General features: G+C 46.7%; 1 protein-coding gene across 2 annotated transcripts in view; it reads right to left on the bottom strand.

The window, feature by feature from the left end:
• LOC144756201 (E3 ubiquitin-protein ligase TRIM39-like) overlaps positions 1–12,694 on the bottom strand; it is a 319,451-nt gene that overhangs the window by 109,665 nt on the left and 197,092 nt on the right. For both annotated transcript variants that reach the window (XM_078645807.1, XM_078645808.1), the window contains exon 5: positions 6,711–6,820. In XM_078645807.1, the coding sequence (XP_078501933.1) occupies positions 6,711–6,820 (110 nt within the window). The remainder of the gene's footprint in view (positions 1–6,710; positions 6,821–12,694) is intronic.

Genomic DNA, 12,694 nt, shown 5'->3' with positions numbered 1-12,694 from the left:
AGCAGTTGTTTAAAGCTGCTTCAGTGAGAGGCTCAGTGCCCGATATGTACTTTGTTGTTGGTTTAACCTGGGATGAGCCGCTGCTTGGCCACCCTGCCCCCCTGTCCTCGTGCATTGCTTCATATGCTGCAATAACACGAGAATGTCATTGATTTGGGAAAGCAAACGTGAAGGTCTTAGCAGAGATTTCGATGAGTTTAAGATCAATCTGGTGCCTCTTACCTGAAAACTGTCATTTTTTCTGTAGCTCAACGTTTTTTCAGGTAACTGGGTTTCGACAATACCGCTTATAACATGTTACGATTTCATCGGCTGTGTGAGCATTTCACCTACTTTATCTAAGGGCTACCCTCGGTGCATCCAACACAGCCTTAGCTTCAATAACTGCTGAAGTTCACCTTCTGTATCCGCTGATTTCAAATCCATCTCTGATACGTTCGCTTCCCATTCCTGAGGCATTCACCTTCCATCCCTAGGGTATTGACCATTCGATTCCTGAAGCATTCACCTTCCATTCCTGAGGCATTCACCTTCCATTCCTGAGGCATTCACCTTCCATTCCTGAGGCATTCACCTTCCATTCCTGAGGCATTCACCTTCCATTCCTGATGCATTCACCTTCCATTCGCCTTCCATTCCTGATGCATTCGCCTTCCATTCCTGATGCATTCGCCTTCCATTCCTGATGCATTCGCCTTCCATTCCTGATGCATTCGCCTTCCATTCCAGATTGCATTCGCCTTCCATTCCAGATTGCATTCGCCTTCCATTCCAGATTGCATTCGCCTTCCATTATTCCTGAGGCATTCGCCTTCCATTATTCCTGAGGCATTCGCCTTCCATTATTCCTGAGGCATTCGCCTTCCATTATTCCTGAGGCATTCGCCTTCCATTATTCCTGAGGCATTCGCCTTCCATTATTCCTGAGGCATTCGCCTTCCATTATTCCTGAGGCATTCGCCTTCCATTATTCCTGAGGCATTCGCCTTCCATTATTCCTGAGGCATTCGCCTTCCATTATTCCTGAGGCATTCGCCTTCCATTCCTGAGGCATTCGCCTTCCATTCCTGAGGCATTCCCCTTCCATTCCTGAGGCATTCACCTTCCATTCCCGAGTTCCATTCCTGAGGCATTCACCTTCCATTCCTGAGGCATTCACCTTCCATTCCTGAGGCATTCACCTTCCATTCCTGAGGCATTCACCTTCCATTCCTGATGCATTCACCTTCCATTCGCCTTCCATTCCTGATGCATTCGCCTTCCATTCCTGATGCATTCGCCTTCCATTCCTGATGCATTCGCCTTCCATTCCTGAGGCATTCACCTTCCATTCCTGATGCATTCACCTTCCATTCCTGATGCATTCACTTTCCATTCCTGATGCATTCACTTTCCATTCCTGATGCATTCCCCTTCCATTCCTGATGCATTCACTTTCCATTCCTGATGCATTCCCCTTCCATTCCTGATGCATTCACTTTCCATTCCTGATGCATTCACCTTCCATTCCTGATGCATTCATCTTCCATTCCTAGGACAACCGACTTCTAATCCGGAGGCATTCCCCGTGCATTCCTGAGGCATTCACCATCCATTCCTGAGATATCCACCTTCCATTCCTGAGGCATTCACCATCCATTCCTGAGGCATTTACAGTCCATTCCTGAGGCATTTACAGTCCATTCCTGAGGCATTTACCGTCCATTCCTGAGGCATTTACCGTCCATTCCTGAGGCATTTACCGTCCATTCCTGAGGCATTCACCTTCCATTCTTGAGGCATTCACCTTCCATTCCTGAGGCATTCACCTTCCATTCCTGAGGCATTCGCCTTCCATTCCTGATGTATTCAACATTCACCATCCATTCCTGAGATATTCACCTTCCAAACCTGAGGCATTTACCGTCCACTCTGGAGGCATTTACCGTCCACTCTGGAGGCATTTACCGTCCACTCTGGAGGCATTTACCGTCCACTCTGGAGGCATTTACCGTCCACTCTGGAGGCATTTACCGTCCACTCTGGAGGCATTTACCGTCCACTCTGGAGGCATTTACCGTCCACTCTGGAGGCATTTACCGTCCACTCTGGAGGCATTTACCGTCCACTCTGGAGGCATTTACCGTCCACTCTGGAGGCATTTACCGTCCACTCTGGAGGCATTTACCGTCCACTCTGGAGGCATTTACCGTCCACTCTGGAGGCATTTACCGTCCACTCTGGAGGCATTTACCGTCCACTCTGGAGGCATTTACCGTCCACTCTGGAGGCATTTACCGTCCACTCTGGAGGCATTTACCGTCCACTCTGGAGGCATTTACCGTCCACTCTGGAGGCATTTACCGTCTATTCTGGAGCGTTCACTTTCCATTCTGGAGGCATTCCCCTTCCATTCCGGAGACATTCACCTTCCATTCCTGAGACATTCACCTTCCATTCCTGAGGCATTCACCTTCCATTCCTGAGGCATTCACCTTCCATTCCTGAGGCATTCACCTTCCATTCCTGAGGCATTCACCTTCCATTCCTGAGGCATTCACCTTCCATTCCTGAGGCATTCACCTTCCATTCCTGAGGCATTCACCTTCCATTCCTGAGTTCCATTCCTGATGCATTCGCCTTCCATTCCTGATGCATTCGCCTTCCATTCCTGAGGCATTCGCCTTCCATTCCTGAGGCATTCGCCTTCCATTCCTGAGGCATTCGCCTTCCATTCCTGAGGCATTCGCCTTCCATTCCTGAGGCATTCGCCTTCCATTCCTGAGGCATTCGCCTTCCATTCCTGAGGCATTCGCCTTCCATTCCTGAGGCATTCGCCTTCCATTCCTGAGGCATTCGCCTTCCATTCCTGAGGCATTCGCCTTCCATTCCTGAGGCATTCGCCTTCCATTCCTGAGGCATTCGCCTTCCATTCCCGAGGCATTCGCCTTCCATTCCCGAGGCATTCGCCTTCCATTCCCGAGGCATTCGCCTTCCATTCCCGAGGCATTCGCCTACCATTCCCGAGGCATTCGCCTTCCATTCCCGAGGCATTCGCCTTCCATTCCCGAGGCATTCGCCTTCCATTCCCGAGGCATTCGCCTTCCATTCCCGAGGCATTCGCCTTCCATTCCTGAGGCATTCGCCTTCCATTCCTGAGGCATTCGCCTTCCATTCCTGAGGCATTCGCCTTCCATTCCTGAGGCATTCACCTTCCATTCCCGAGTTCCATTCCTGAGGCATTCACCTTCCATTCCTGAGGCATTCACCTTCCATTCCGGAGGCATTCACCTTCCATTCCGGAGGCATTCACCTTCCATTCCGGAGGCATTCACCTTCCATTCCGGAGGCATTCACCTTCCATTCCGGAGGCATTCACCTTCCATTCCTGAGGCATTCACCTTCCATTCCTGAGGCATTCACCTTCCATTCCTGAGGCATTCACCTTCCATTCCTGAGGCATTCACCTTCCATTCCTGAGGCATTCACCTTCCATTCCTGAGGCATTCACCTTCCATTCCTGAGGCATTCACCTTCCATTCCTGAGGCATTCACCTTCCATTCCTGAGGCATTCACCTTCCATTCCTGAGGCATTCACCTTCCATTCCTGAGGCATTCACCTTCCATTCCTGATGCATTCACTTTCCATTCCTGATGCATTCCCCTTCCATTCCTGATGCATTCCCCTTCCATTCCTGATGCATTCCCCTTCCATTCCTGATGCATTCCCCTTCCATTCCTGATGCATTCCCCTTCCATTCCTGATGCATTCCCCTTCCATTCCTGATGCATTCCCCTTCCATTCCTGATGCATTCCCCTTCCATTCCTGATGCATTCCCCTTCCATTCCTGATGCATTCCCCTTCCATTCCTGATGCATTCACTTTCCATTCCTGATGCATTCATCTTCCATTCCTAGGACAACCGACTTCTAATCCGGAGGCATTCCCCGTGCATTCCTGAGGCATTCACCATCCATTCCTGAGATATTCACCTTCCATTCCTGAGGCATTCACCATCCATTCCTGAGGCATTTACCGTCCATTCCTGAGGCATTTACCGTCCATTCCTGAGGCATTCACCTTCCATTCTTGAGGCATTCACCTTCCATTCCTGAGACATTTATGTTCCATTTCTGAGGCTTTCACCTTCTATTCCGGAAATATTAACCTTTTCCTGAGGCATTCGCCTTCCATTCCTGATGTATTCAACATTCACCTACCATTCCGGACGCATTCACTGTGCATTCCTGAGGCGTTCACCATCCATTCCTGAGATATTCACCTTCCAAATCTGAGGCATTTACCGTCCACTCTGGAGGCATTTACCGTCTATTCTGGAGCGTTCACTTTCCATTCTGGAGGCATTCGCCTTCCATTCCTGAGGCATTCGCCTTCCATTCCTGAGGCATTCGCCTTCCATTCCTGAGGCATTCACCATCCATTCCTGAGGCATTCACCATCCATTCCTGAGGCATTCACCATCCATTCCTGAGGCATTCACCTTCCATTCCTGAGGCATTCACCTTCCATTCCTGAGGCATTCACCTTCCATTCCTGAGGCATTCACCTTCCATTCCTGAGGCATTCACCTTCCATTCCTGAGGCATTCACCTTCCATTCCTGAGGCATTCACCTTCCATTCCTGAGGCATTCACCTTCCATTCCTGAGGCATTCACCTTCCATTCCTGAGGCATTCACCTTCCATTCCTGAGGCATTCACCTTCCATTCCTGAGGCATTCACCTTCCATTCCTGAGGCATTCACCTTCCATTCCTTAGGCATTCACCTTCCATTCCTGTAGCATTCACCTTCCATTCCTGTAGCATTCACCTTCCATTCCTGTAGCATTCACCTTCCATTCCTGAGGCATTCACCTTCCATTCCTGTAGCATTCACCTTCCATTCCTGATGCATTCACCTTCCATTCCTGATGCATTCACCTTCCATTCCTGATGCATTCACCTTCCATTCCGGATGCATTCACCTTCCATTCCTGTAGCATTCACCTTCCATTCCTGTAGCAATCACCTTCCATTCCTGATGCATTCACCTTCCATTCCTGATGCATTCACCTTCCATTCCTGATGCATTCACCTTCCATTCCTGATGCATTCACCTTCCATTCCTGATGCATTCACCTTCCATTCCTGATGCATTCATCTTCCATTCCTAGGACAACCGACTTCCAATCCTCAGGCAATGCCTGTTTTAGTATATCATCCAATAGAAGTAACTGTGAATTTGTATCTTCTCCACATTAGTGACGAAGAGACTTCTAGCAATCAAGTTTAGAGTGACCACCAGGTATAGTGCAGTAAGTTTTCATTAATCTGACATATAAAACAATGATAAAAGGGGCACTAGATACAAAATAGCAACACTGTGTTTTTCATTATTTAGATTACACCAAGTCAAAGCCCTGAAGAGAGCCCCAGGATTACCACTGGGTCTCGAAGACGTGTCGACATCATTCTACCATTGAGGACTCTTTAAATTATGAACATAAGCAGCCTTGAGGGCTATTTTGTAACATTCTCCCCCAGTTGGCCCTGCTTTTAAACATTCTGTTTCCCAATGGGCAGCATCCTAACAAAACTATACAAATTATATGAATTAGGACGGTTGCATGTATGAACTTTTTTCACGAAAATATGACTGGTATTCAATTCAGATTGTTATATTGTTTTTATGAGTTTAATGTATTGTTGTTAATTGTACGTCTAATCAATGGTATTGTGTTGGAACAGAAAGTGTTTTCTCAATCTCAGACATTCATGACATTGAAAAACTAGAAACAAATTAAATAAGTGGTTAAATAACCAGGACCAATGAATCAAGGTTGGGTTCTTTGTCTGTTTAAACAGCATCAAATGTGGTGGCTAGTCTTTTCTCATTGTGTACTTGGCCCAATCTAGCCACCCATCAATTGGGTCAACCTTCTTTCCCCCATAACTTTTAGAAAATTGACATTTTCTTACTGTTATCATTTGTTGACTTTTGCCTGCCTCTGGCATACACTTTTGGGGTGGGTGACAGCTGGCTTTCTGCATTTCCTCTAGACACACAGGTAGGGTTGGTGCAAATGAGTGTCAATCTCCATCCTTATGGGTCATCCTGGGCAGGACAGGAGGGAGGAGCTGACACTTACACCGGAAAGGGCTGTGTCCTTTCCCCACACAGAGTTGCATACCCCACATAGTGAGTCTGGAGCCAGGCCAGGAAAGAATGGTAGTTTTGCACTTCAAAGGAATCTATTTGAAGTCTCCCCCACTTCAAAGGCCTGACTCTGTAGAAGTACTGGACCTCTGACACCACCAACTCCGAACACTTCTGGAACAGGAAATTCTACCAGGAAGAAGGTCTGCTGGGCTGCTGGAGGGACTGCAACTTGCTGAACTCTTGCCTGGGAGTGAGCTGGACTGGACCTGCATCTCTTCATCCTAGAACCCAAGTATCTCCGATTGCGTGATTACCAGCATCATTCATACTGTGATCTCACAAAGCTTTATTCTCTCTCACTCTCCATTGATTCCAAACGCAGACACTTAGATTACCCTTTTGTTGGGTAGGAGGGTAGTATAATCGGCCATAACAGCACTTACTGTAACATTAAGCTAGGAGTGTAATCTTCATAGAATGCAAAGGTGCCCTGGCCATGCAGTAAACCCTCCACCATGAACATTTCTTCCTTAGTTGGGTTTAATTTTGTAATCAGATATATATTTACCTTTTAATTCCAGGAGCTTATCCTGCCAGGATGCATGTTGTCTGCTCTGAAGAGTAGTCTGCTCCACAGGAACATCTTCCTGGGGTTTCTCAGCTTTCATATGATCACACCTGACGATTAGAAAACAATACTGTATATGACCTCTTTGTTCACAGCTCATTCTTCTCGCTCGATCTCACTGCATTCTTGTATTTACTCTCGGATGTAGGAACTCACTACAGGATCTCAGTGCACATAGGTAGATAGTTTATTCAATCAATAATGACCATTCACATATAAAGAAGCAGCTCACGTCATACATTGGAGAGGTGTGGCTCACTGGTTAGAGGCGGCAGACCTGTAAGCAGAGAACGGCCCGGGACCAGGGTTCAATTCCCGACGCGGCAGGGTCTTGGACCAGGGTCAACGGACTCGATAATTCTCGCCTCAGTGCCTACACTAACCAGGGAACACACTCGGTAACTCTGGGTATTAAGCTTGCATCATCTCTACAACGGCCCCCCACAAACGCCGGGGATGCCTGGTTTCACCCTGGAGATACCCAGAAAGGGACCATCTCACAGGGAAAACCAGGACGGGTTCCCCAGCGGTCTAGAGTGCCAGGACACTTGGGTAGAGTAACAGTGCGCTTTACAAGTATCCAACATTTACATTTACATTAAGACATTAGAATAAAAACAGTAATATTGCCATCATAAAAACTTCATGATTCTGAACATCATTAAAAGTAACATATGTATTATGTGTCTGGCTAAAATCCATTAAAAACCTCATAAAACTATTTAAAATGATAATTTCGAGTCCTGCAAAAAAAGCACAAGGTCTGTTCAGTTACATCAATATTTACAGTATTCCCTAGATTTAAACAATGGGTCCTTCCTCCCTGCATTATTCATACACATACCCAAATAGAACTCGCATCTTAGACCTGTGCCACCAAGCATAGAGCAAGTATTTAGATGATATAAACACAAGTCACCCAGGTGTGTCTGATCTAAACATACGTAGTGCATCTACAGATCACGTAAATGACAGCAATCGACAATCAGTGATGATCCACCTTTTTCTGATATATGCATGGTAAGGACAAGTGAACATGAAATGTTCTGTAGTTTCAGGGCTTGAGCTGCACACCGGGCACAGTAGGATTACAGTAGCATTTGCCCAGCTACTTTCCATAGTATTCAGGGGAAGAACCCTAGTCAAATTGAATATAAAGTGCTAGTGACTAAGGAGGTTCAACTTCGTCCAAGTAGTTATGAAACTGAAAACAATTTTTAAAATCTCAGAATCTTTTAGTTCAAGTGCCTAGTGCCGTAACATTAGTGAATCTAAACTCAATATAATCCCTGTATCTTTTTTTCACATGGACTTTGGGTCGTCCCACAGAGTCCCCAACCCCAGTTTGAAAAGCCACTGCCTGACCTTTCTAAACCAACCCAGTCGCCCGGCCTGTCTTTCTGGGGTTAATAATTCTTTCACTGCGTCCTTAACCAGGATCTGGGCATTGCTAGTCCAAAGTCTCCCCCAAAACACTAGAACCTTTAAGACAGCAGTATGAGTGATAGACTTTAGGCCAAGATCAGTGATGACTTTAGGCCAAGACCAAGGCGTACCGGTAATAATGGGGTGTTAATTGGCAAGTTTGGAATTGATCTTAAAAATGTGTTATCAGAAACATCTAATTGGTTTAATTGTTCCAGTCCCCATAATTCAGCGCCATAGAGGGCTGCGCCCAACCCTCAGGCCCGATGTATTTGTATTGCAGGGGAAGTTGGGTGGAAAACCGATCATTTGATTTTCTTTACCATTGCACTATCCACATGCTGGAGTGTGAGAGTGCTCTTTTGTATCGCAGGTGCCTTTGCCAGGTTGCCAGTAAGTCCAACTCCTAAGTAATCAAAAACCTTGACTTGGTCTAGGAAGTTTGGACCCAGTCTCAGTTTCCCATTGAAAGATTTATAAGTATTAAAAACCATGACCTTCGTTTTGGAACAGTTAATTTCAAGGCTCCGATCCTCATTCAAGGCAAACCTATTTACAACATTCTGAATGCCCATTGGGGTTTTCAAAATGAGCAGTGTATCATCGGCTCTGGGAGGAAGGGAGAAGAGTTGCTGCCCCGGGAGGTGTGCTGCTGACGGGGGAGCAATAAGTGCTGGCCCCACCGTTTTTTTGTTTGGGAAAGGCGGGAGTTACTCCCCAGCGCTCTCCACATCCTTGGTGCCTGCAGCAAGGCAGTCCTTGGTTAACAAGAGGGAGCCGGCTTGGGCTGTATCGGGTGATTTATGTGAAAGAGTCAGACGTTGGAGTCCGCCTCCTAGAGCCTGTGGGAGCCCAGAAAGTGGGGTTTTGTTGAACAGTCTGGAGTTTGGCTGCATTGGACCGATGCTGTCAAGTCTGGGAGATCTTGGCCCAGTGCTCTCTCTGTAGTACTTGCAGCATCCGAGCCCAGCCGGTTACTGGAGCATCGCGCACAGGAGGCAGTGAGCATCATCCCTCCCTTCCCGGGTGATACAGGCTGCTGCGAAAACAGACCCAATGACTGCTGGTGCATCCACTGAGGGCTGGGGCGCTGTGTGTTAATAATAATAATCCACATTTGTAAAGCGCAAACAATCACCCATAAGGTTTTCCAGGCGCTGGGGGCCGTCGGGAAGATTGAGCAAGCTATTGCCCAGAGTCACATGGTGCTGGGCTAATCTGCCGCCGGCGCTGGGGATTGAACCGTGATCCCCAGATTCCAGTGTCATGTACGCTGAATATTTTCATCACAAGATGTCCATTCCCCGAATAAAGTGAAATGCCCTCACAGTGTTCATGTGGCAAACTAAGCTCTAATTTGGTATTGAAAGAAAATCATTTGGAGAGTCTTGTCCATAACGTTGTCTGATAGAGAAGACTATCTCAAATTGTCTAAACTTCAAATGCTGCTTCTACGACTTCCTCACAGCCCCAACTGTGCCTTCCGGGACCCTTTGTATACATGAACCACCCCCGGCTGTCTGAGAACTTGGAGCATGGCTGCAAGTGAGTGTATGGTCCTCTGCAATGGCAGCATCCCATCCAATGGCACCGGCCTCTCCTTCCCAGCCACCGGCAACGGAGACTCAGCGGTCCACCCGCTCACCGCCAAGGGCAAAAGTGAGTCCAAATGGATGCCTGCAACTTAATGGCACAATAAAGCCATCCTCCCTGTCTCTAGACGACCGAAGAACTGCCACCATGAGCTCCCCATGCTTCCACCATTGTTCTCACCATCATTCCTTAAGCAGCCATAATAGTCCGCAAGATTCTCATTCATTGGCTGGCAGGATGGCTCCCTCTCCTATGACTTCCTGTTGCCTACAGAGACACACCGAGTACACCGCAGCATCCGTTTGCCAGAATCATTCCCCCATGTACCAGACTGCCTGCTGTTTTCGGCATCCCCCCTCATGTGGTCTTCATCATCAGTGGCCTGACCATTTTCAGCATCAACCTGTGCAGAAGCACCTTGTCAATATACGGTGAGTCGACTGCATTGCGGATTTGTTGACCCGACTATACAAAAATCTGCGGGGGGTGTGTTCTGTAGAGTTGCTTAATAATATCTTTAAGTGAAGAAGACTGTACTTTAGCTTAAGTAGTTTTGCTGACTTGATAGGAGCTGCTTAACTGCGGAGCAACGCTCATTGCTTGATGTAATTGTATATGTTTGCATCATTCGAAGACGGTCTTTGTTTGTTCTTATGTTTTTCCATCTTCAAACGAAATTGCATAATTGAGCTGTATCCCAGTACTTTTCCCATCCCCCCTTAATCTGGCCATGGCTGCTGTCCTATCCCAAACTGTTTCTGAAGGGGTGGTTGTTTTACATTAGGATTGGAGCTAATGAACAAACCACGTGTTTTATGGTGTTTGCTAATATGTATTAAGTGGGAAGTATCTGGGTTCCAGCAGCTATTTGTATACTAGAAACTCCTTCTGCTTCATTGTGGCATGCCATCTCTGGGGTACATTCATTGTGTTCTTTGCTGTCCTAAGCAACCACCTGCTTGGGGAAGGCAGATTGAAGGGAGAAGCAGCAGATTGACAGTTGCGCCACCCCCACCATGTCACACCAACCAGCGCAGCAGGCTCCATCCATAATTCCTTTGGCCCAATATTTTTCCACCCCAGGAGTCTTTAGTCAGAGTTCAAAAGGTTGAACAGCTGGAACTTCCATTCCTGGTCTCCAGACTGAGCTGATGCAGAGATGCGCTCTGCAAGCTGCTTACAAGTATCCTAGAGATACACCAAGATCTAAAAGCAGTGTACTTTCTGAAGCCCCGTACGTACAGCTTAGACCTCCATTTCTGGTCACCAGAGTGAGCGGCTTTCAACAGAAGCATAGATGCATGCATCCCGCACGTCACTTCAAAGCTACCAAGAGATAAACCAAGATCTGAAAGCAATTTACTTTCTGCTGCGCTCTACATAACCAGATCTCTAGATGTATGGACTCTAATTATGGCCTTTTCTCTAAAACTCGGTTGAATGATTTTTTTGGGCCTTAACCAGGTCTTTTTTTATTTTCTTTGTTCTCGACATAACATGTAACTACGCCACCTAGCCCGCCCCCCCGTCCCTTGTGCCCTTTGACTAAGCACTCTTCCCCTTGTTGGGGAAAGGCCCAATAGCTATACTCTGGAGTCTCAGTGACCCCTCTGAGAGAGTGACACAGCGCCAAGGGAGCCACTCACAGTTGAGGTATGGTGTGGCACCCCTTGCCAAAGCACTACCTCTCTCCTTGTTGGGGAAGAATCCAGTAGGTAGCCCTTGGAGTCTCAGAGACCCCTCTGAGAGAGTCCACTGCGTAAAGGGAGCCTCTCGCAACAGAGATTTGGGAATGATACCACTTCCCCTGGGATCACAGCTTACTGGACTTTGGACGCAGCTTTTACTCGTCTTCCGGTTTGTGCCCCCTTCACCCTCCCCCTCCTCTATCATGCTTTGTCCCCCCCCTCCTCCTTCCCTCCTTTATTCTTTGTCAACTTGCCCTGCTCCTACCCCCTCTCCCCTGAATCTCTCCCCTTGCCTGCTTTTTCCCTTATGAATATGTCCTTATTGTTTTTCTCGACCTATCATGTAACTATGTAGCTATGCTCTGATACTGTTTAACCTTGTAAAGATGTAACCTGCCACTATGGTCTGATGCTCATGTAAAGCGCTCCGATACCTCAGTATCTAGCCAGCGCTATATAAAACCTTTCAAATAAATAAATAAATAAAAGAGAGGGAATGAGTTTGCTGGATGGTTTAGGTGGGGGGGGGGGCAAATCACCTCCACAGTCATAATTAGTTGATTAGCCCATTTATATATAGGATAAACAAGGTTGGGGCCAAACCACAGCCTTGTCGCACCCCTTTTGAGACCAATATATTGTTGGTTAGGTTTCACCTAACTTTAGCATAATTACCTTGGTGCAATCGGACCAGCAGTTGAAGCAAGCTACTAGGTAGCCCACAAATTGGTACGATTATTTGTCAACTGCTGATTTAAGATCAATAAACACGACATACTGGTGTCCATCTTAATCGTAACGTCTTTCCAGAGAAGCATAAGGAAGCGGAACACCTGATCCAGAATGCTTGTAGACGCCCGAGAAACAGCTTGTAGATGGGAAAATATGCTATTTTCCTCTATCCAACAATGAAGATGTGTCAGAATCATTAAAAAAAACTTTGTGTTACATATACAAGGCTAATGGTCATATATGAAGATTAATGGAAGGAGCGTCATGTTCACAGAAAGACTTCAGTCCAGTACTGTGATCCAAAGTTTTATTCGAAAATTAATCCGTCATCAGATACATTTTCAACAGGACAAGTGTCCAATCAAATGTATATTCAGAAACACAATTTCATCCGAATCAATGCTTCTTGACCCAAAAGAAAATCAATTAGAACAGCATACACGATTTTTACATTGTGGACATCATCAGGGCTGTAAAAAATTAAAA

The sequence above is a fragment of the Lissotriton helveticus genome, chromosome 5_1, assembly GCF_964261635.1.
Source record: "Lissotriton helveticus chromosome 5_1, aLisHel1.1, whole genome shotgun sequence".
Taxonomy (NCBI): Eukaryota; Metazoa; Chordata; class Amphibia; order Caudata; family Salamandridae; genus Lissotriton; species Lissotriton helveticus.
This window is presented reverse-complemented; position numbering and strand designations above follow the sequence as displayed.